Source organism: Hippocampus guttulatus, chromosome 3 (assembly GCF_054856545.1).
Source record: "Hippocampus guttulatus isolate MCC_2025c chromosome 3, RoL_Hgut_1.0, whole genome shotgun sequence".
Lineage (NCBI taxonomy): Eukaryota > Metazoa > Chordata > Actinopteri > Syngnathiformes > Syngnathidae > Hippocampus > Hippocampus guttulatus.
In genome coordinates this window covers 5,794,949-5,816,708 of record NC_141263.1, presented here as the reverse complement: position 1 = coordinate 5,816,708, position 21,760 = coordinate 5,794,949, and the positions used below count along the sequence as shown (strand labels likewise).

The window sequence follows — 21,760 nt, the reverse complement described above, 5'->3', positions numbered from 1 at the left end:
CAGAGGCACGTAGTCAAACACTAATTTGTCACTCAAGCACCCAGTCGTCATGCCAGGTTTATGCCAATGTATCCAAATTGGCTTTAGGGGGACAAATAATCCTGTTCTGCAAATTTGCTTGGTCACTAGTCGGGAAAACATGCCATGACCAGAAAGACAAAAATATCAACAACAACAACAAAAAAACTGTTTTCCGACATTATTTATGAGTTGATGTGCGTCAAATTTGAGGGGAAACAATGACTTTATTCCATTACTTTCCCATTTATTTACTATTTTGGAATGAGCAAAAGCAAAATGTGGAAAAGGTGAAGCGCCGTGGATACGTTCCAGTCGCACTGCAGGTCTGAATTCCTGCAGCTGCACCTCACCTGACTCAAATGCAATCACCGATTTGCCTTTTGAGCTTAATTATGCTACAGTACAGTACAGTACTGTTCCCTCTAATTTTCTATACTTCTGAAGGGACCAACAACATCAAACATGCACAAACCAGTATCACACCTGAGATCATTACAAGTGGCATGATGCTGGAATGTTTAAAAAAAAAATCAAAATACCTTTATTTCAAAATAGAATAAATCATCGAAGACTGATTTGTTTTACAAATAAAATGAGCTCAAGTTTGTTCCTTTTATTTGAGCACACAGATGATTTAAATCATAATTAACTAAGTTTCAATACAATCTCTATAAATAAGGTCCCTCATTGTCCACTCTTAAATAATGGAATACGTGTCATTTAATAAAACACAAACATTTCTAGTCACCTAAACGCTCTCATCATAAGGAGTGGCTTCATATGACAGCACAACTGATTCCGTTTACATGACCACATCTGACGTCTGCTTATTGTCTGTTATGATGCCCTAAAAATAGGACGAGAGGATTCCAATTATGTCCTCACTTGTGAATCAGCATCATAAGTTGAACTGTGGGTGGGTAGACCGCTGCAAGGAAAACAGCGAACTCTGCTGAATGACTGCATGGGACCTCTTAGGATAGTCCTGAACAGTAGATTTGTGATTTCAGGCCTCTCCGAAGTGAAGAGAATGGGTCTATCTTCACAAAGTAAACCCACAATGATGAGTGCGCTACTTTACGTTTTCCTTTTATCTTACAAGTTAATTTTTTTGGGGGGTGGGGGCAATCTTCAGTATGTAAATATTTTGGGGCATTACAAGCCCAGCTTTCCACTAAAAGTCTGTGGATAACTAACTGTGTTTTTGTGTGTCTGTGTGTGCGCGGCAACATTCCACTGACCCACTCGGGACTTCGTAACACAAAAGGGCTTTCACAAAAACCCTATTTAGTATTCAGTTTGTCTGAAGCGAACACACGCAAAGTATTACTGACTGGCACGTACATATAGGAAAGTTAAAGACGAATGAGTGTTTTGACAATAGATGATTGCATCGACAGTAATTGATCATTTCAAAATTTCAATGACAGTCTGATGATATTGTTCACGTTTTCTTCGCGTCTATTCGCGTATGTGCGTCCCCACCTCATACTGTGGCCAGTTCATGCTCATGCCAGGCCCGTGGGTGTTTCTCCACCATCGCAGATCGTCTGTCTCATTAGCTGCTTGGATGGTCTGACCTAGGTCCTGATACAGCTCTCGGAACCTGTTAGAGGAGGTGGCAGGTTAATACTCACGTGCACACACAAGTCTCTGCACTGCTGAGAGTATTTCATTAGCGGTGCATTTTGGGTGGGCTGATTTAATTCTTTTCCCCATTTTCCAATGAACAAAAAGATAATTTAGGTCACACCCACGAAACAAAAAAAATTGGTGCACAAAAATGGAAATGCTACTACCATTGTCAACTGTTGCAGTTCCCTGTTTGTTAGCATGGATGGAGTTGAGTTGCAAAGTTGTCATGACATTGCTGCTTGTATGTGAACTTGGCAACTTGAAATCTTGCGGCAACAAATCGTGAGCTGCATCTGAGCCTTAACAATGACTTCTCGGTCATGTGGGGGCAACAGGCAGCAAGGTTAGTGAACATGCAAGTGCTTCCTTTCTAATGCCGGAAGATATTTTGGATTTAGAAGGACATTCTCTTTTGTTGGGTTAATTATTCATGCCAGCACAATGGCATTTTTTCCCCACTCCGTGCAAGTGCAACAGTGCCCAATTTACATATCAGATGTTGCCAAGGTGAAAATAGTTACATTCTCTATCTTTCTCATACTTCTTAGCACGTGTTCGCACTTGCAGTTTGGTGAAATTGTGCAGATTACAGCGCCGGGAGTCCCATACACCATGATTGTGAAGAGCAACTTCACTCTAAGACTGTGCATGATGTTGGTTTTCAGCATGGAACATGTGGAAGAGCGTTGGCAGCACAAAATGAAAGTTTAGGGGATGGAATTGCAAGTGTTAGTGGAAAACGTGAATAATGAAGTTACGGAAAAGAAATATTTCCCTCCAATACCCAACATTCACACAAAAGCCGTGTTTTGTTTGATTTAACTCATCCTAAGTGCCTGCCCTGCATAACGTTGCATTTAAAACTTGAGACAGCACACAAAAAAACTGGCGAGTGTTTTGAATGACATGAACTTTGAAAAACAATATATAGTGCCATGTAAAATAAATAAAAATATATATATGTTTATATTTATATTAGAGCTGTCAAATGATTAAAATATTTAATCTAATTAAAAATGCAACTCTCATCATTAACTCAAATTCACTAAAAATTAATCGTGATTACTCACGCATTTTTGATCATTTCTGAATTTCCTTTGATATTTTTTGTCCTATTTTTCCCCATTTTAATGCTCTCATCAACATGGAATCATGAATCAGTTTTCTATGTACAAAATGCAAATATTTACAGAAATAACAATTTCGATTTTCAATTTTACATGAACATTTTTCACTTGGAGCAGTTATTCACACATAATCTCTCACACAATATTACTGTCCATCAACAACAGTGAAAAAGATATTTTGTCACACAACAGCTGCTTCGACAGGTCTTTTTATGGAATCAAAACAGAGCAATATAACATTATAAAGTGCACATCTATGGTAAACTAGTACTCAGCCTATAGTGGATTTAAACCATGGTTGCATACTTCGTTTTTCTCAAGTTTGCTTTGAACACAACAGTCAGGCTATGTTGATTCTGTTGGTCCTTCTTGCGCGGAAGTCTCTCTACGGTTTTGTGTAGACATCATTTCGGATGACTACACTTGGTTCGGATGACTACACTTGGTTCGATGACAACAATGGAGACGTTTTATTTTCGCTAGGTCGCTACCACTGCAGCGCACCGTCACTGTCAGACGAACACAGAGAAGCTCCACCCGCTCTATTTATATGGACACGGAACACTGTAACCTTCCACACAAAATAGTTCCATACAAGTAACAATCGCGTCATTGGGATACATCGTATACCTGTATGATACAGATAACTTTGGTCTTGTCAGTGGAGCAATCTGGCAACTTTTTAAAAGTAAACTTTCCATTCATAAACTCTTTAAGTATCCGTATTCGGTGTCTCGCGCTGCCGTGGCTTGCAAGAAAAAATGCGCGGACCTATGCAGCGCGCTTGTTGTTTTGTTTCTGGTTTATTTATAGAGCAACGTAACATCCGCTGTGACGTGCTCCGTGTTAATCTCGCGAGAAAAAATTATAATCCCGTTAAAATTCATTTAAATTAATGCCAATAAATACGCGTTAAACTGACAGCTCTAATATATACAGTATATACTGTATATATACAGTATATATATACCTGTATATACATATATACTGTACATATATACATATACATATACATATAAGATAAGTAATCGCCAAGACAGGCTATGGATACTGCCTCAGAAATGGAGCTACGATCAGTCACCTCTTCTACATGGATGACATAAAGCTGTATGCTAAGAGCAAAAGGGACATAGACTCCCTGATCCACACAACCAGGATCTACAGCAGTGACATCGGGATGTATGTATGTATGTGTGTGTGTGTGTGTGTGTGTGTGTGTGGGTTGCTTTAATGACAGCCTCTGTAAATACAGTTTGTGACAACAGAAGCCAAAGTGCTCCATCAGGAACTGGGGTCACAGAAAGAGGACAAGGGTCTTTCATTCATCTTTTTGCCACACGGTGTTCTCAACTCACAGTCAAAGCTCTCCGTAGCCATTCAATCAACTTTAATTGGACTCAACCAAGTCATTGCAGAATCTCCCCAATGATGTGTTTGGTGTTCAGACCTCATTGGATGTTGCCAACCAGGGTTGTTATAGTAATGGTGGACTGTTTAAACAGAATGTGAGACCAATAGTTAATGGACAACGGCAGGGGTTTTCCATTAACTTCAGTGTACACAAATTTAGCGCGGGCACACACAAGGCATGCAAGACTCGCATTCCTATAATTTGAGTCAGTAATCGTACATCAATATATTTTAAATTCAGCACGGGAAAAATCTGTGTATGTTAGATGGAAAAAAAAAAAAAGTATGGCAGTTGACCCACATCCTTATATTGTCAGAATAACAATATTATAATAATATCTGTTAAAATAAATATGTCTTAATAATAATTTAAAATACCGGTATATTAATGCAAAATGATAAATAGTGCATTTTTAATCTTAGGTTTAAAAGGCTTTTGGTCCAAGATCGTTGTGGTGATCGTTTGGTCCAATGTTTACGCAAATTTGAAATAGTCAGTGTTACTGTTTGATGAGGCCCACTATGAACTTTCTGAACCTAATTCTAAGAGGGTTTTTTGGGGGGGGGGGGGGGGGGCAAACTGCACATGACCACAATGCAACAAACCCAGTGAAGCCATGTGAGGGTAACAAAGCTCCAGGTGTTTTTTTGTTTTTTTTTACAAAAGAGGTCATGTGGTCATTTTTTTTCAACATGCCAGTCGCCCAAAGCATACAATTCACATCCAACAAAAAAATTGTGTCAGGAAAAGATAAATATCTCAGAAATGTCCCAGACAGAGCCCAGACCTAAATCCAGTGGAAAGTGGAGTATACCAAAGAGGGATTGGAGACGTATTATGCAAAGTTTTTCACAATTCAAAACATCTTCCAGGACTTTATTAGATGAACGCGGCATGCTTTTGTCGAAATACCCCAAGAATCACCTGAGGTACACTGTATATATATAATATATACCGCCCATTATTTACACCCCATTTCCGTTCAGGTGTCTGTGTCCTACCCTTCTTTTCTGGACAGGTCAAGGTGTGTGTGGATATCCAGCAGGACCTCTTTAAAGAAGCACAGCCTCTTGCGCTCAGCTTCCTGGGTGAGGTCAAACACCTGCTCCATGTCCTCCATGTAGCGGGGGTTGCAGCGGTTCAACTCGTCCAAGGCCTTTTCATAACGCTCTTTGGCCTGCAAAACACACAACCTTTACTCAGGAACATCGAGCTGCATTACTGCACATACTGACCCGTGCAATACATTCCGTGTTTTTAAATCAAGATGTACATATAGTGCTTATCGAGGCGAGGTGGGACATTTATTCAGTAGCATGAAGTGCTTTTATGCAGACTCTTTCAATTGCAGTGAGCTCTCAACCACCACTCTGACTAGGAATGGGGCATTTCAAACTGAAATGACCTATTTATAGCCAAAGCAGTGGGCAGGCTGACTGTGTTTCTCAGTCCCAAGTTCAGAACTTTCAAAAACAATATTGATTTTTTGGGGGGGCGGGGCAGGGAGGTGGTTCAGGGAGGCAAGTAAATACCAATATTGGCTACGCTCAAGGAAATGCCAACAGAACAATCAGATGTCAATAAAACCTATTTAATAAAGCAGCGACACAATTCACTTAACCAACAGCAAGTTATAACATTGACTCATTAACGTTGAACTCTCTTGCCGCTGCTCTTGTTCCGTGTTCAACTGCGTAACCGATCGCCTTAAGTTTGAACTCTGCGTTGTCAGCAGGTCTCGAGCAAGGAGCCATTTTGGGGGTCGAAATATTACCGTAATGCCCATACACAAGACGCATCCGATTTTAACAGTGGAGAACCCACGGGGTCAAATTTGGCCCCTATAAATTCTGCTCCTCAAATGATACCCTTAAATCCCAAAGGGTCAAATTTGGCCCTAATCATAAATTAGGATTATAGCATTAAATATTTGAAAAAACATATTTTGGTGTTCAGTGAACATATAGTAGTCATTTAATGTAAAATTCATCATTTTCGAAAGAAGAAACGGGTTCTTGGGTTCCTCAGGGGTTAAGGCGCACTGTGAGCTTTTAAGAAAATGGAAGGCTTTTAGGTGCACCTTTTAGTGCGGAAAATACGGTAATGTAGAGGCGCTTTGAGATCAGCACGTAGCTGTTGCAGGAAGACGAAATAAATCAGCAGTTTAATGACTACTACTACTCTGCACTCTGACTATGAAGAGAACTAAATATAGACTAGTTTCCACCGTTTTTGATGTTATCTCACTCTTCGTGGAATCATCATGCAGGTTTCTTGTTAAAGACCTCTTGGCTGTCTCACACCCTGTGTACTGACTGATCTAGAATTTGTCAAAGGATTTCCTTCTGTTTGGTTGATCGTTTCCCCTCTTCATGACCTGGAGCTTTCTGCCATTGCAGAGTAGAAAACACAGGAAACAAGTCTGGTCAGGTTTCAAAGTCACAAAACACACATGGAGGCAGGCTTTTTTGGATTCCCTGACACACCCAGATTGAAGCCCGGACTCCACATGCATGTGTGTGCTTATCTGCACATGTGTGTGTGTCACCATGCAGCGGTTGTCCATTCTAATATCCAACGGCGCCGCTAACGACTCCGTGGAAGGTTAAGTTTGGACATCCAGATCATCAATCTAAGTGCGTGGGCGCATGCAAGCGCCATACCTTTTCGGCCTCTTGGTTGCATCGCTCCGCGCGGGCCGAATATTTGCGGACTTCCTCTTGAGACTTGGATGGGTCGGCCTTGGCATGCGTTTCCCTGTTCATGGCTGACCACTCCTCCTTCCTGGCCTGATAGTAGCTCTTTTTACTTGAATCCAACTGTATACAAAAACAAATGCACAGTGCTGCCTTTCGAAGAACAACGTACACCCATGAAGTCATCCTTAAGAAGCGCATAAAGATGGATGCATCAAACCTCTTTCAATTTGCGGACCCAGGGTTTCTGAGCTTTGCGGAAGCCGTCGTCAGCCTCCTTTGTCTCCCGGAAACTTCCAATCATCTGCTTGTGGAAGGCTTCTTTCTGCCAATTTCGTATCTTCTCGTTGTCTTCTGCTGCCAGCCGGTCACGGAGCTCCTGATGGAGCTCACTGAGCCGATCGGCCGCCTGCATGAACGCGTGCCACGCCTTCTCCAGTGTACCATACTGAGGCCCTGAGAAATAAGTACAAGTAAAGACAATGACTTGCTCTTGTTCAATTTGATTCGAGAGAAATTCTGACATGTTTGATATTGGTCAAAGTGGCAGAGCCCGGTTGCAGAGAAAGTATGGAATTACAAGGCTTACAACATAGTTCCGTTTCAATGGCAGTGCCTTAACACGTCTGGATGGGCCGTAATCTATCCCTAACATACGCCACTGGGGTAGTAAAGTCAAAATAACAGTAAATTTATTTGAAAACTACTTCCAGGCCATGAATATATTACGGTCAGTGGGAAAACACTAAGTATGGTGGTTGCTAAGGATGCCTCTTGTTCCTCTTATGCCAATGTATTTTGACCATGCTGCCATCACCGCATGCTATTTTTAACCTCAAAATGTTAACTCAACTCAGCTGTATTGATAGAAAACTTTCAAACAACCACCGCTGTATACAAAGTGCTGTACATGGAGGAAAACTACCGGTAATTCATACAACAACAAACAATCAAACAAATTAAGAACGAAGACAGTGGAAAGCACAAAAACATTCAAAACCAAAAATCAAGTTTCATGCCAAGTCAAAAGCCAAAGAATAAAAGTGAGTTTTAAAGACGGGCAGCGGGGGGGTTCAATATTTGCATGAAAAACTCTTCTCACTTATAAGCATAATAATAATAATTAAAAATTAAACGCTGCTCAACATTAAATATAGCACGTAATGTTTTCATGTTTACAACATGTCCTTCTCTGACATCAATGAAAAAAAACAAAACAAATGCATGAACATAGGCAAACGGGGCTTTTGCGATCTTGGTTCAACAGCTATAAACAAGTCCATACACTTATACTTACCAGCTTTGGCAATTAACCGACAAACTATTCCTTTTTGGTTGGTATTGAAAGCTGGCTAGGTTGTACAAGTCCCAAGGCCCACAGACCACAATGATTATGTTATCCCACACCGTTTGTCCACATTTCACCTGCCGTGTATCTGACGAAGTCAAATCATTCTCCAAGCCATTTGGCTCCTGTGTAGTTGCACATTTTCGGCCCTATCTTCGCAAGCTGTATTGACTTTGCGAGAAGAGCTCAACTCTCGTTTGGTACTAGCGCAGTATATTTCATATCCTTCTGTGATCCCGAGTGATGGGAAATTATTTTGAATTAAAAAGATGTTAAAATTAAATAAATAAACCCGCCCTACTGGAGCTTTTTTTTTTTTTTACGTAAAAAAAGTTTTCAGACTTTTTACAGGTTAAAAACAAAAAACAAAAAAACCCACGTACGTTATTTGCGGAACTTCTGACTGCCAGCGCAAAGGTTTTCTGCTGACACGACATGAGACAAGGCCAAAAATAGATTAGCTTTCGGGTTCACATAATACTCTATGACAGCACAGAATGACTCGTGAGTGAACGAAGTTGTGTTTCCGGAAATGTTTCATTTTGCGGATCTGATCAATGATGTAATGATAGTGTGCAAACTATTTCTATTACATTGCAGTCGATCGGTGATTTTGCATAAAATGCAAAATATCGACAGATTTAAATTCAGTCGATCCAGTGTTGCAGTAACTGAGCGTGGCACCTAAGATTAAGATATCCTTTATTTGTCCCACACTGGGGAATTTTACAGTCTACAGCAGCAAGATAGTGGGTAGAACGAAGAAAGAAGAAAAAAAACAAATACCGTTCAATTAAGTGCAATATAAATACAAAATGGATAAGTCGCAGAGCTATTTACAATTGTTTTTCACATCATTTAATTATTATTATTATTATTTTTATTCAGCAGCCTGACAGCAGTCAGTAGGAACGAGCGGCGGTATCTCTCCTTCTTGCAGCGCGAGTGTAACAGTCTCTGGCTGAAGGAGCTACCAAGTGCTGTCAGGGCGGGCTGGAGGGGGTGGGAGGGACTGTCCATCATAGCTTTTAACTTAGTTAGCATCCTCCTGTTGCCCACCTCCTCCAGAGTGTCAAGGGAGCAGCCCAGGACAGAACTGGCCTTCTTGACTAAGGCGGCAGTGCAAACTACAAAAGTTTATAGCGCCGTTTGTCACGCCAAACTTCATCTGTGTTAAAAAAATAAATAAAAAGGACCGCCTTGACTAATAATGTGCAAGAAGGGAAACATTGACATGTACCATCAGAGCTTGTCAGCGACTCTGATATTTTACAAGGAGGATTTTGTTAATCACGTGCCAAATGTTTCCCACATGTTTTTAAGCTCCTACAATGTATTTGGATGGTTCTTTGCGGCCTTTTTTTCCGATGGGATCTGCACTGTATGGTACACGTGGATGCACCCAGTCTAATCCTACTCACCTTTCTCAACCACACTTCTCCACCTCTTGGCCCAGTCACTGAGCTGAACGGCGTAGCTCTTCTCGATCTTAGCCCGCTCCTGGAAACAGCTGACCAACTCATTACACAGCCGGTGGCCGTCATCTACCCGCCTCACCGTCCTCTTGTAGTTTCCGGGCTTTATGGAACAAAAAGCAAATCAGATTCAGTACACAATAAAATGACACTCCAAATGTTATATAATATTTTCGATTGGCTGCGCATTTTGGCAACGTGATTATTAACCGACGTATCGGCGTCATGTCCATCTCCCTTGCGATGCAGAAACAGACATTGAAGATGCGACAGAGTTTTGGTGGTGAACAACACTGAGGTAGTTTACGACAACAGATATTCTCAGGAGATTGCGTAGATATCCAGATGTTAAAGCAGAAGAGCAATGCCGTCATTTGAAGGCATGGTGAGCCTTTCAAAACTACTCCAAATCAAAGTTCTACAATGTAAGAACTAAAAAGGCACTGTGCATTTTGGCCTTTGCTATGACCACATCTATTTAAACATCCACAGTGGGGAACTGTGTAGGGACCACAATGAGTTGAGGCCTACGGTCTGGTGGAAATGGAACATGGGCTTTGTTGTAAAAACAACTCTTTTTGAACAGTGAGTGTCTTGTAGTTTACCATACCTCCCAGAAGCTATCGCAGCTCCCGAAGTCACTGAGGTCTCCATTGGAAGACATTTTGCTGTCGGCCTTACAGCAGAGAATGATGGCGGCTGGAGACCAAACTGTGAGAAATTGATGAAGATATCATTTAGATGAACACATAATACAAAAGGATAAAGTCATCCATCCATCCATCCAGTTTCTGATCCGCTTATCCTCACAAGGGTCGCGGAGTGCTGGAGCCTATCCCAGCCGTCTTCGGGCAGTAGGCGGGGGATACCCTGAATCGGTTGTAAGCCAATCGCAGGGCACACACAGACGAAAAACCATCCACACTCACACCTCAGGACAATTTAGAGTGTTCAATGAGCCTGCCATGCATGTTTTTGGAATGTGAGAGGTAACCGGAGTACCCGCAGAAAACCCACGCAGGCCCAGGGAGAACATGCAAACTCCACACAGAGAGACAGGATCAAACCCACGACCTCTGCACTGTGAGGTTGACGCACTCAGCACTCGAGCACCGGGCCGCCCTAATATTCTTCATGATAAAAGACAGATGTTTTTAGCAGGCAGAGTGCCTTGTATTCAATATTCATTTCTCCAATCCAGACAAAATTATGCTAATTGATAAGAATTTCAAAATTAACAAACTTGTGTTAACTTGATAGAAGAGAGTTGAAGCAAATTTTGCAATGAGCAAGTTGAATCCCCCTCACACCCCAAAAATTAAATACACTTGCATACATCTGTAGTCACACTCTATAACATTAATCGACACTAAGCTTGAATAACACTGGTCAACAAATGTTTACAATTTTTTTTAATCTGTGATGCAAAGAACTTTACAGATGATTTTTTTTTTTTTTTTTGCATTGATTCCGAATCTCTCCTTCATTTTCCCCTCTGTAGCACATCAGGTTTTAATATCAGTTATTGGTAAGAAGACGTTTATATACATATTTTCAAATTCTACAATACAGTACTGTATAATAATAAAAAATAAAGCTGTCTTCTTCATGGATTTCGCCTATCACATGTTCTTCTTGGAACGTAATACCCACTATAAACGAACGTTCACTGCATTGCGCAAGCTTTTACAGGTCAAATTAAAAAAATAAATAAATAGATTTTTTTTTAAACAATATGCGATATATATTTTTTAAATCAGAATCAAAAATATATTTAGAAACACACAGAGCCATCTCAGATTAAAATTTTTTGTTGACCAGCATAATGGGAGGGATGAGCCCCACAAATTTTTACTGGTCGCAACAAAAGTAATTTCCCTCAGTCAACCCTGAACCCAAACTGGGCATAGAAACCTCTATGTGAGAATCGGGGTTCAAAAATAAACAATGACAGTTGTCAGTTTACTCTTCCGAAATATTTTTCAGATTCGAAGCACTGGCGGAAATCTGATGATGAACTCTGCCCAGAATTCACCGTGACCCGACTTCTCTGTATATCCACTTCCTTCTATTTGGTCATTGAGGAGAAGAGTCTTTCAAGGCTAGACAACTTCCTACCTCAGACACAACAACGTGAGATGAAAACAACCATTGGTCAAGGCCCCACCATTCTCGACTCTATTATCTAGCTTGGGCTTTGTGGATGAACGGCATTACGGTTGATGTGCAGTAGTTATTAGTATACAGTATAATGCAACCGTGTGAGCTGTAGAACAATAATCCGTTTGCATGAATCACGCTAGTCATGCATGTAGTCCAAATGGATGTTAAGGGATGACATATTGAGACAGAAGAAAAATACTTTAAATAGACTTTTGGATGTACCATTTTTCTGTTGGTTCTTTTTTGTCACAATTTAATCTAAAATAATACACCAAAGAACAGAAACAGAAAGCATAATCAACAAACGGCAAACTACAAAATACATTCCACGAAGATTGGTTGGGTTTTAACGAAGCGCAAAGTCCTGGCGCAGATATTCGACATTTTGATCATCGGCCTTTTTGAAAAATCTGACAGCCAATAAGAGATTAATTTGAAACTGTGCAAATTTAAGGGAATTATTTTCCATCTTTAAATGTTCATTTCACTTCATAACCGATGCTGCTGACATTTTTGTATGAAATTAGAACAAACTAAGTAGAACTTTAACAAAAAGTATTTTACTTTTTTTTTTCTTTTTACTTGATTTACTTTATAAAACTGGACCATTTACATTTTCATTTAACCTTTGAAGACATTCTGATGACCCTCGGAGATCCCTGAACTTTTTGTTGTCATTTTAAAACAAAGATGTCTACTGTTTAGATTTATTGGAAAAAAAAAAATCTACATTTTGCAAAGTTGTTTGATAAATATGTTTATAGACATGCCAACAGTTAACAATTGGAGTTTGTGTTCTTTAAAAATCTCACCCCAATATTTCCCCTTTTAATGGAAATGAAAATCCACTCCAAATATTGGTTATCAGCCTCCTTGACTACTAATAACCAGTTTTGGTATCAGCCCTGGGGGGGAAGCAACATACCAATGTCTCTCTAGTTCTAACCAAGTTACAGTAAGAAATTTCCAAAGGATCCTGTAAATTCCTTTTCCCCATCCAAATTGACATGAAAATGCAGTTGTTTTCATTAGATATTGCATGATTACAGTAATAGAGTAGACATTTAAAGAGACTGCAGGTATAAAATGTGAAATTGACTTTTTCAAGCATATTTACTACTGGAGTTAATATAAAATGAATACTTTCACAGGGCTTCTGCAATCCAAATACTTCAGGTGGCTTACACAACTTGTATTGCCCTAATGTCAAAAAGAGCCAATCAAGCTCGGCCTAGCAACAGATCCATTTTTAGGTACAATATAGCGAAACTGTAAACCGCCCTGTATGCTAGTGTGCTCTATAGGTGTCGGTGAGTAATGTTCCAAAGATGAGAAGAGGCACGCCGCACGTCTCAAGACACAAGCTAATCCTGTTTGGACTGCTAATTTACACAGGAACTGAAAGGTGACGAGGGGAATGTGCGCGTCTGTTTCGCAGTAGAATGTAAGGTATGCGAACAGCAGAGGAATTTGCCAGCAGCATGCTAGAACACGTGGGTTCAGGAGAAACCTGACTTTACTGAGGGTTGCTAATTGCTGCTCGTGCATCTGACAGGACAAAACACAATGTGTGTCCACACAACGTTGAGGGTTTGTGTGTCAATATTTAGTTGCCGTGGGTGCGGACGGTTGCAAGAGCAGTGACAGAGGTTCACATACTGCAGCATATCTGAATGCCATGGTGTGGTTTTCTGAAAATAGGTTCAAGAGCACCTGCTGAAGGGGTGCTAACATGTAAGTTACCCAATTGAATGTGTTTATCAAAAACCGAGCAGGTACGTCTTAAATGTACTGTAATGCCCACAACAAATGTCAAACTGTCAGGCTGAAGCCAGTCAAGAGATAACTAGAAATATGAGGTTCGTTTACTTTCTACTCTATCATCCTTCAAGCCATTTTAGTTTCAGGATTTACCCTGAAGCACAGATGAGTTTAATGCACGCTCCACAGCAGACGTGCATGTGCACGAGTCGAGCATGACCACACCAGAGGCCGACACCCACTTGTCTCTGGCGGTTCAGCTGTCTGTGCCTCTGTACTTTCCTGCTTGCCTCTAATTGGAAACGGGAGACCTATGAAAAGACGTTCCAGCTCCTGCCCCACCCATGAATGTGCATATACAAAGTCAACTTGACCCTGGTAAAAGATCAGGCTTTCCTGACGTAAAAAACCTTTACAATTTATTTAAAAAAGAAATAAATTTGTAAAGATCCTATTTCTCTGGTGATGACCAGGATCGGTTTGGTGTCAATCTACCTCTTGGAATTGTGGTTTAAAAAAAAAAAATTTAAAAAAATCAACTTTTGTTTTATGAGCGTATTGCAAAATTTGGGACTTTAATTTCAGATTTCCTTCACGATGGCAAATGGCACAAAGACAACACTGTAAAGGAAGAGCACAATACCAGCGGTGAAGTTTGCTGTTCTTCAGCTGTAAACGGGCTTTCGTCAAAATGGAGGCAGACATAGAAAATCCATTCTGGCCCTAAACCATCAAATATACTGTAAGCTAGGATCAAATTAAAGAAACAACACTGCCTAGCATGCAGCGGACAGTAGAGTATGCCCAGATAAACTAAAATACAAGTTTTGGATTTGCCTAATCATAAACTAGACCGAAATATTTTGCGTAGCATGGTGTGCAAACAATTGCCTATATAATGACTGACACTGACATTGAAGGGAAAACCATCAAATATATAAGGCCTGCATCTTAACAGACACATCTATGGCAGCTTTTGTCTATTTCTAAGATTAATCAAGTTTGTATAACTATTCGTGGTTTTTATAATACCAACACTGTTGCTCAGAATTGACAGCAATATATCAAAGATACAATTCAAAACACAATCCAGATTTGCTGCTGCTAAAAAAAGGGCTAGTACTCTGACTGTTGGTTTACACCAAAGTGGGTCAGGAGGAGGGAGGGAGGGAGTGACGAATGGAGGCCAGTCCAGACCTCATAAGCCCCCACTGGTAACCTCCCTGCCATTAATCTGATTATTGTACTCTTTTACGAAATACTTGAACACATAACACAAGCGCGGCTCCACCAGCATAGTTTGTAAGCTTGCTTTCTACATTCCAGCAACATTTGGGATGGTTTCTAAGGTGCCCATTAAGGAGGCTTCCAAAATTCTATAAACAGAAGCAGTTGGAATCTTTTTTCTTTTTTCTTTGCTTCCGCTGCTTCAACACTGCCCACATGTCTCCGTGTATCACAGCCCAAGACCAAGTTCTGTTCACCAGTGGGGCCAATGTCGTTTTTCCCAAATGAAATTTTCTAAGACAGAAAAGTGTTTAAAAATGTCTCCGGGAAATCTGAGAAAACATCTCTTTTAAGATGGGTTCAGAAAAATATACATTTGGGTTTTATGTTGTTTAAATCCCTTAGTTTATGCTTATTTTACATGTATGTTAAACTTCAACCATTTGATGGGGACACGAGTGGATTCTCCACTGAAAAGACACTACTTTTAACTTGTTGTACAAGCTCCCAAAAATATTTTTAAACTGTATTTTGAAAAATGAGAGGTTTTCTGGCCAAGTGTTTAAGTCAACCGTCTGTGTGATCTCACTGACTGCCAGCCAAGGTTAGTTTTGGACAGCAAGTAGAGTCAAAATTATGGTCTGGCTCCAAAACTTGACAGTAACTACAAACAATCAGGTGACCATTTTCTTCATTCAACGCAAATACATTGAAAAAAAACCTATGATGCTACAAGGAGATTAACTGTGTGAGAAATATCTACCAGTTTGCGCTGTTAAATGATGCAAGGAGTTGAGTACTAAGTAAAGCTAACCAGCTAACCATGTGGCTAGCTACAATCTAGTTTAGCTTAAAGAAGGAGGCTTCTGGTACAAAGGTCAGTTGAATGAAGAGAGGCAGCACAGAAAGGTACAGTTAACACTAACACACACACACACACATTAATGTGGTATCAACAGCTGCCCTTCGTTTGATCTGACTGGACAACATTTGGCAACATTTGAAAAACAGGTTTATAATGCCACAGTTCATCATGTCTGCCATCGTTCTATTCAAAATATTTGCCATCTCCAAAATGAAAAGATGCTAATAGCAAAGCAGGTAACAAAGCGTGACTGATTTTACAGGACAGAAAAGAAAAAGAAATTAGAGTGCCATGATCGAGGTCAGTGAACCGACAGAACTTACCTTACCAGAGATGAAAAACAGAAACGGACAGATGTCCCAAAGGATGTCTCCTCGGGCCTGGGAGACAGAAGAGAAAGGAAAGCCTACACAGGCAAAAGATGAGACAGCAGAAAGGAAGGTTGTTTAAACGCAAAGTCGCAGCATGTAGTTAATGATGCTCCTGCAGAAAGACACGCGTTACGCCCACTGCTGCTGCCCATTATATAGCTCGGAGGTTAGAAGGTGGCACATTTGGGGAGTCGCAGTGAAATGCCACACGTACAGCCTGTTGGCCAAGTCTAATGAAAGAGCAAGGGACGCGGAGGTCGACTCACGGTTGCTAAAATAACCTGGCAAGGCCTTGTGAATAGAGGCAAGAGGACCGACCACAACAGGCATTGTGGAAGTGTAATGTCCTGCAAACTCTCATTGCAATTCAATTATGTAAAGACACATTGAAACAATGTCTTTTTACATCATTTTCCCCTAAACATTCAGTTGTTTATTCAGAAACTAAACTCGTGTGGACAGTGCCTCGTGTCTTTATTTTTATTTTTAAATGTATTGAAATCATTAGAGATGGGCGAGTACCAATACCGGCTACCGGCTTTATTTCAAGGTATTGAGTATTTATTAAAGATGCCGATACCTCCCACTGATATTTAAGACGAAAAAAAAATTTGACAACGATAAGTCTACCTGGCCAGTAGTTGGTGTTACAGTGAAGCTAACACATCCGTGAATCATGTGCGCAAAGAAAAGATTTTGTTCACAATTACAGTATGTGTCAATATGTTCGTTCAAATTCTATGTATTAAAAATACTAGTGGTATCAGTGTAGTACTCAAGAGTCAACATTCGTACTGTTATCGGTTTGAAAAAAGTTATATGGACCATCACGAGGAATAATACCAATCAATGAACTGGCACTCAATTCATTCAACAATGCTTTAAGTGAATGTGAGGGACTTTTCTCATTCTTCCTTTTTTATTTTAAAGATTCCCTGGATTATGTTACCTTGAAAGATTAATGTTCTTTCCACACAAAAAATAAACACTACGTGTCTGGATTGTCGGAATCATGGTAGTGAATGCAATGAAAGCCAACTAAAATGTGGGTTAGCAAAACAAAATTTGTGCTTTACAAACAAAGGGGTTACATGTCAAGAGTCATGAATGTGCAGCATTAATAATATTGTATAGGCGGCGATGCGCACTGCCTCAGGTCTCAATAAATGTCAATTACTTACAAGTCACTGCAACTTTGGTCCAGAGTAGAACTTTGACCAAAGCAAAACATGTACGCACACAAAAGCGTAAAATTATTCATGACTGCCATTGTAAAAGAGCATCCAAGGAATGCAGTGCGGCCCACAGTCAAGTGTGTCAGCAACGAGGGGAGAAAATTAAATTTGGTCACACGTATGATGTGTCTTGAAACGCTTGTATTTTTCATACCTTTTGATTTGGATCAGGTGGTATAGCGAGGGCCCGACCCATTAATTGCCCGATTATAACCCTTTAAACATTGGCCAAAATAACAGGCTAAGTGGTTGATGTTTGATAATTGTTTTTATCTTTTTGTACAGCAGTTGTACAAAAGTAACACTGGGCTCATTATTTGTTACACGTACTGTAAGTCTATGCTGTAACCTTGTGTTAGTGATGGGGAAATGAAGCCTCGTGAGGCATTGTACCACTTCAGCCAAGTGTTTCGAAAAAAAAATTTTCATTTCTCGAATCATCGCGTGCACGCAAAACCGCCCACTGGTCACGTCAGGTGTATAATCACAAGCAGCGTGTGTTTTGACTTTTGGCAATGATTTGGAATTATCACCCCCCCCCCCCCCCCCAAAAAAAGGTAGGACCAAATCTTTTCCCAACATAAAGTCTATAGGCCAAATAATGTATTTATTTGGCATGTACTGGTACATTTTTCCCACATGCTAACACAGTAAATTGGGATACAGTATTTTTTACCCCCTTCTCAGTGAGGTGTTGTTATTGGACCCGATTTCCTTGCAACACAAACAGCTTATCATTGGATACAATCTGTGGAAGATTCCAACTTTTGATAAACCAACCTAATGCGTCTTATGTGACTGATCCAACCTGGTCCTGTCCCAGGTTCGAAGCCAAATATCTACCGTCCCGGTTGAAGGTTAAGAGCTCAACTGCTGTGCTGAACATCAGCCCTGCTGATAATGTTGTCACACCTTCTTTTGTAAGGATTGCCACGAGCGAACTGTGCGTATATTTGCACAGCGCCAGGTGACGTTCACTCTCCAACTAAGAATAAGAAAACTTTTATTCGTCTCACAATGGAGAAATTCTCAACTAAATACATTAAATGGAATATCTACCAAACCATGATTACATTTCTTTACATATTCACTTTATTCACAAGTCACCAGTCAGCATGCAATGTTACAGTACTCATTCCACATTTTCTTTGTGGCTTTTCTTCCGTCTCGTATATGTCATTAGGAAGACTGAGACGCCACAGTTGAATTAAACGGTGAGAAACTTGGTAACTCTGATTACTGTATATTGGTCGATATTCTTTGAATCGCCGTTGTATTCAATTTAATTCTTTGCACTTGCCTTGAAAAAAAGTTTTACCATAGCATAGTTTGATTGGAACTTTTTCTGATGGTTGCTGATATCCATCCATCCATTTTGTAATCCGCTTATCGTCACGAGGGCCGCAGGCGTCCTGGAGCCTCTCCCAGCTGTTTTTGGGCAGTAGGTGGGGGACACCCTGAACTGACTGACAGCTAATGGCAGGCTGCTGACAATTGTTTCATTTTATTTATTACAATTTTGAAATTAAATTAATTGTATGTTCTACGTGTGTGTCAATAAAGCCTGGACACAGAGGTAAGAATACAACTTCAAACAGCATCTCAATAGGAATACATCCTTTTATGATACTAAATGAAATGAATAACTAAAATATTGATTTTGGTAAGTATTGTTTTAAATGAGAGCCAGTGCTGGTTCTGGCAGGGCCACCACAACTTGGCTCATTGTCAGGACACCACCCAAAAAGGCTTCGTGTTAGACCATGAGATATGGTTACAGTTGACCCCTGCTATTGGAGGAAATGGGGACCAGGCTAGAGCACGAAGAGCGAAAATCCACATGTACCGGTAATTGATGCCCATTAAAGCAAATTGGGTGACATTTTTATTTTACTTGATGCAATTTATATCATTTGAATTAATCTGTCTGTTTTTTCCTGCCAAAAATCAGCATCAGCCTCAAAAAATCCTTGATTGGTCATAGCCTCTTTGTACTGTACTTTACTGAGCAACATCAAACTCCACATAGGAATTGTCTCAAAAGATAAATGTTTTCAAATTATTGCCCCAGCCTGAGCCCTGACCTATATCCAGTTTAAAACATGTGACAGTTCAGTATTACAGCTGAGGATAGAAATTAAACAAGGGCCAACAGAGAGTGGCAAATGCAGCAGAGTCGACGAGAATGGGATAGCTCAACCCTGTTCTCCCAGCACATTTCATTCCATCCCCACAACCGTGATTGGGCCAGGACCGCCTCTGCGCCACCTACATTCAGAGGGACGCTGGCTGAGGGTGGCTTGGCATAATCCGCTACATGTCACATGCAACACTGCCAAAGATTAACCCAGAATCTGATTGTACTGCTGTTCACCCAAGAAAACACTTAGCACAAACGCGTCTTGCTTTTTTTTGTTTGTTTCTTTTTATGTGCTGTGAAAGTGTGACTTCTTTGGGAAGAGACTCAAAGATAAGACATGCTTGACGTGAGGGAATTAATATCAAGCATTGACATGTTTTAGTGTTCCACAGAATTCCACGGGCTTTGAAGGATTTTTCCTCGCACCGCCCCACAGATACAGCTTTTATACCAGGGCTTGTCAGGGCTTCCCAATCTCCCCCACATAGATTCCAATCAGACTACAGACCACTGGTCAAAAAAGGCCAAGCTGATGAAATCTGTTGGTAGCAGATATTTAACAAGTGCTGGTGTCCTTGCTTTTGCACACTTGTCTGACATGTCTGGCAATCATTGCGCTCTCTCTTCCTGATATCACAGTCTATCTCGTTCATGTTTTGGGGACTCCAAATTTATGACATTGACTGAATGTTTTCCTGAGCAGAGTTTTAGAGGTCATGTAGTTAATAAACACGCGCGCGCGCACGCACACGCACACGCACACGCACACATACACAGAGTTGAGATTTTCTTTGTGCCACACCCGCTTAACCAGCAGTTACTGCGACTACCGCTGAATGTCATTGACATCCCATCGCCACGTCCTTTGTAATCTTCTAGTAAGAATTGGAGATACATTTGAAAATAAATCAATACAGCCCTGTAATCCTGCATCAGAAAACATGGCTTACCTAACACGACAACATATTGTTGATGTCCATCGTGGTTGTGACGATAACGTTCTTACAATAAAGATCAAGTGGTTGAAGGGTTACTTTTCTCAGCTATACAGAAGCAGCAACAAATGAAAAAACAAAGAACCGTTCAATGATACCTGGAGTGAAGTTCCACTTGTACCGTTCCGATTGGTTGGGAGGGAAAAGATACAAAATATGAAAATGAAATGAAAATGTCACACTGCCAGCAGCAAATTATATGTTGAAGTGCCAAGGGAAACTCGTGCTCGATTAAATATGCTACCTGCGTGACTATCGTGCATGTTGTCTTATATGATGCTCGATTAGTTTTAAAATTATATTTATATGTATGTAATAAATTAGCAAATAACACCGCATAACAAATTATATGCATCGTACGTCGGCTTAATATGTTACAATGGTGGTTACAGTGTCAAAGAGAAAAAAGACCAGTGACTAAATGACAAGATCACAGGAGTCTTCGTCGAACACGCGTCACCGTGCGCCATATGTCAGCATTTGATTCAGAGGGACTGATTTCGTCGCTTCGGAAAACACGTTTTGTTTGTTGTTGTGCTCCAAGACGGCAGGGCAAGTATTGCGTTGTCCCCTCTGCGCTTAGTCAACAGGTGAAGTTGCTTACCAGTTTGTCTCCGAGATGGAGGAACAAACCAAAAGGAAAATCCACCTGGGGTCGATCGGTCGCTTCCCTCCCAAGGCGACGCTTCAGCAGTCAGATGTTCGGTTCTTGTGTTTTCTTCACTTGTAAAACCTTCATGAAGTGCGACATTAACTGATCTGAAGTTTTACTCCACGGTGACAGGACGTCGTCCACCTTCGGCCATGGTTACCTCTGCCCGACCCGAATATGTTCGCAAGCTCGGTGTATTCTCTTCGGTTGAAACACACAATACTGTTTCACCAAAACATGTGCGCCTACCTCGAAAGGTTTATGGAATGGGTTTTACTAGATAGCGACGCGTCCTCCTTCCACGATCCTGACTGGCGTCTGTAATCAGATGCTGCACCGCTCAATATCCATTCATCCTATTATACTTTAACCCTTCACTGTCTCTGCAGCGCCGCCATGCTGCCTTCGAAGGCCGTCGGGAAAACAGCAACTTCACTCTGAATGCCCCATCACCTATCACTGTACTTACCTCATTCACTCCACAAGACATTTATGTCTCTCAGACTCCACACTTTCAATGCCAGGTTTTTAAGAATTGGGGTGAAAAAAGTGGTCTGAAAATGGCTGGTGCTGAATGAGTGAATGTTTATTTTGCATTCATAGATAGATAGGCCCTAAGATCATCCACAAAGCGACGA

At 40.7% G+C, this 21,760-nt stretch overlaps 1 protein-coding gene across 5 annotated transcripts in view; it reads right to left on the bottom strand.

The window, feature by feature from the left end:
• The window catches only part of pacsin3 (protein kinase C and casein kinase substrate in neurons 3), a 29,065-nt gene extending 7,613 nt beyond the window's left edge, over nt 1-21,452 (bottom strand). The window contains exons 1-9 of one of the 5 annotated variants that reach the window (XM_086106356.1): nt 21,075-21,452; nt 20,569-20,584; nt 16,053-16,135; nt 10,324-10,424; nt 9,660-9,816; nt 7,111-7,346; nt 6,858-7,013; nt 5,196-5,371; nt 1,507-1,627 (exon numbers count right to left, since the gene is read on the bottom strand). In XM_086106356.1, coding sequence (XP_085962482.1) covers nt 1,507-1,627; nt 5,196-5,371; nt 6,858-7,013; nt 7,111-7,346; nt 9,660-9,816; nt 10,324-10,377 — 900 coding nt within the window. In that variant the 5' untranslated portion in view covers nt 10,378-10,424; nt 16,053-16,135; nt 20,569-20,584; nt 21,075-21,452. Of the gene's footprint in view, nt 1-1,506; nt 1,628-5,195; nt 5,372-6,857; nt 7,014-7,110; nt 7,347-8,621; nt 9,609-9,659; nt 9,817-10,323; nt 10,425-16,052; nt 17,854-20,568; nt 20,585-21,074 lie in introns of those variants that run through there. The other 4 variants (XM_086106359.1, XM_086106360.1, XM_086106357.1 and 1 more) reach the window with 4 other exon arrangements.
• Between the last annotated feature and the right edge of the window lie 308 nt (nt 21,453-21,760).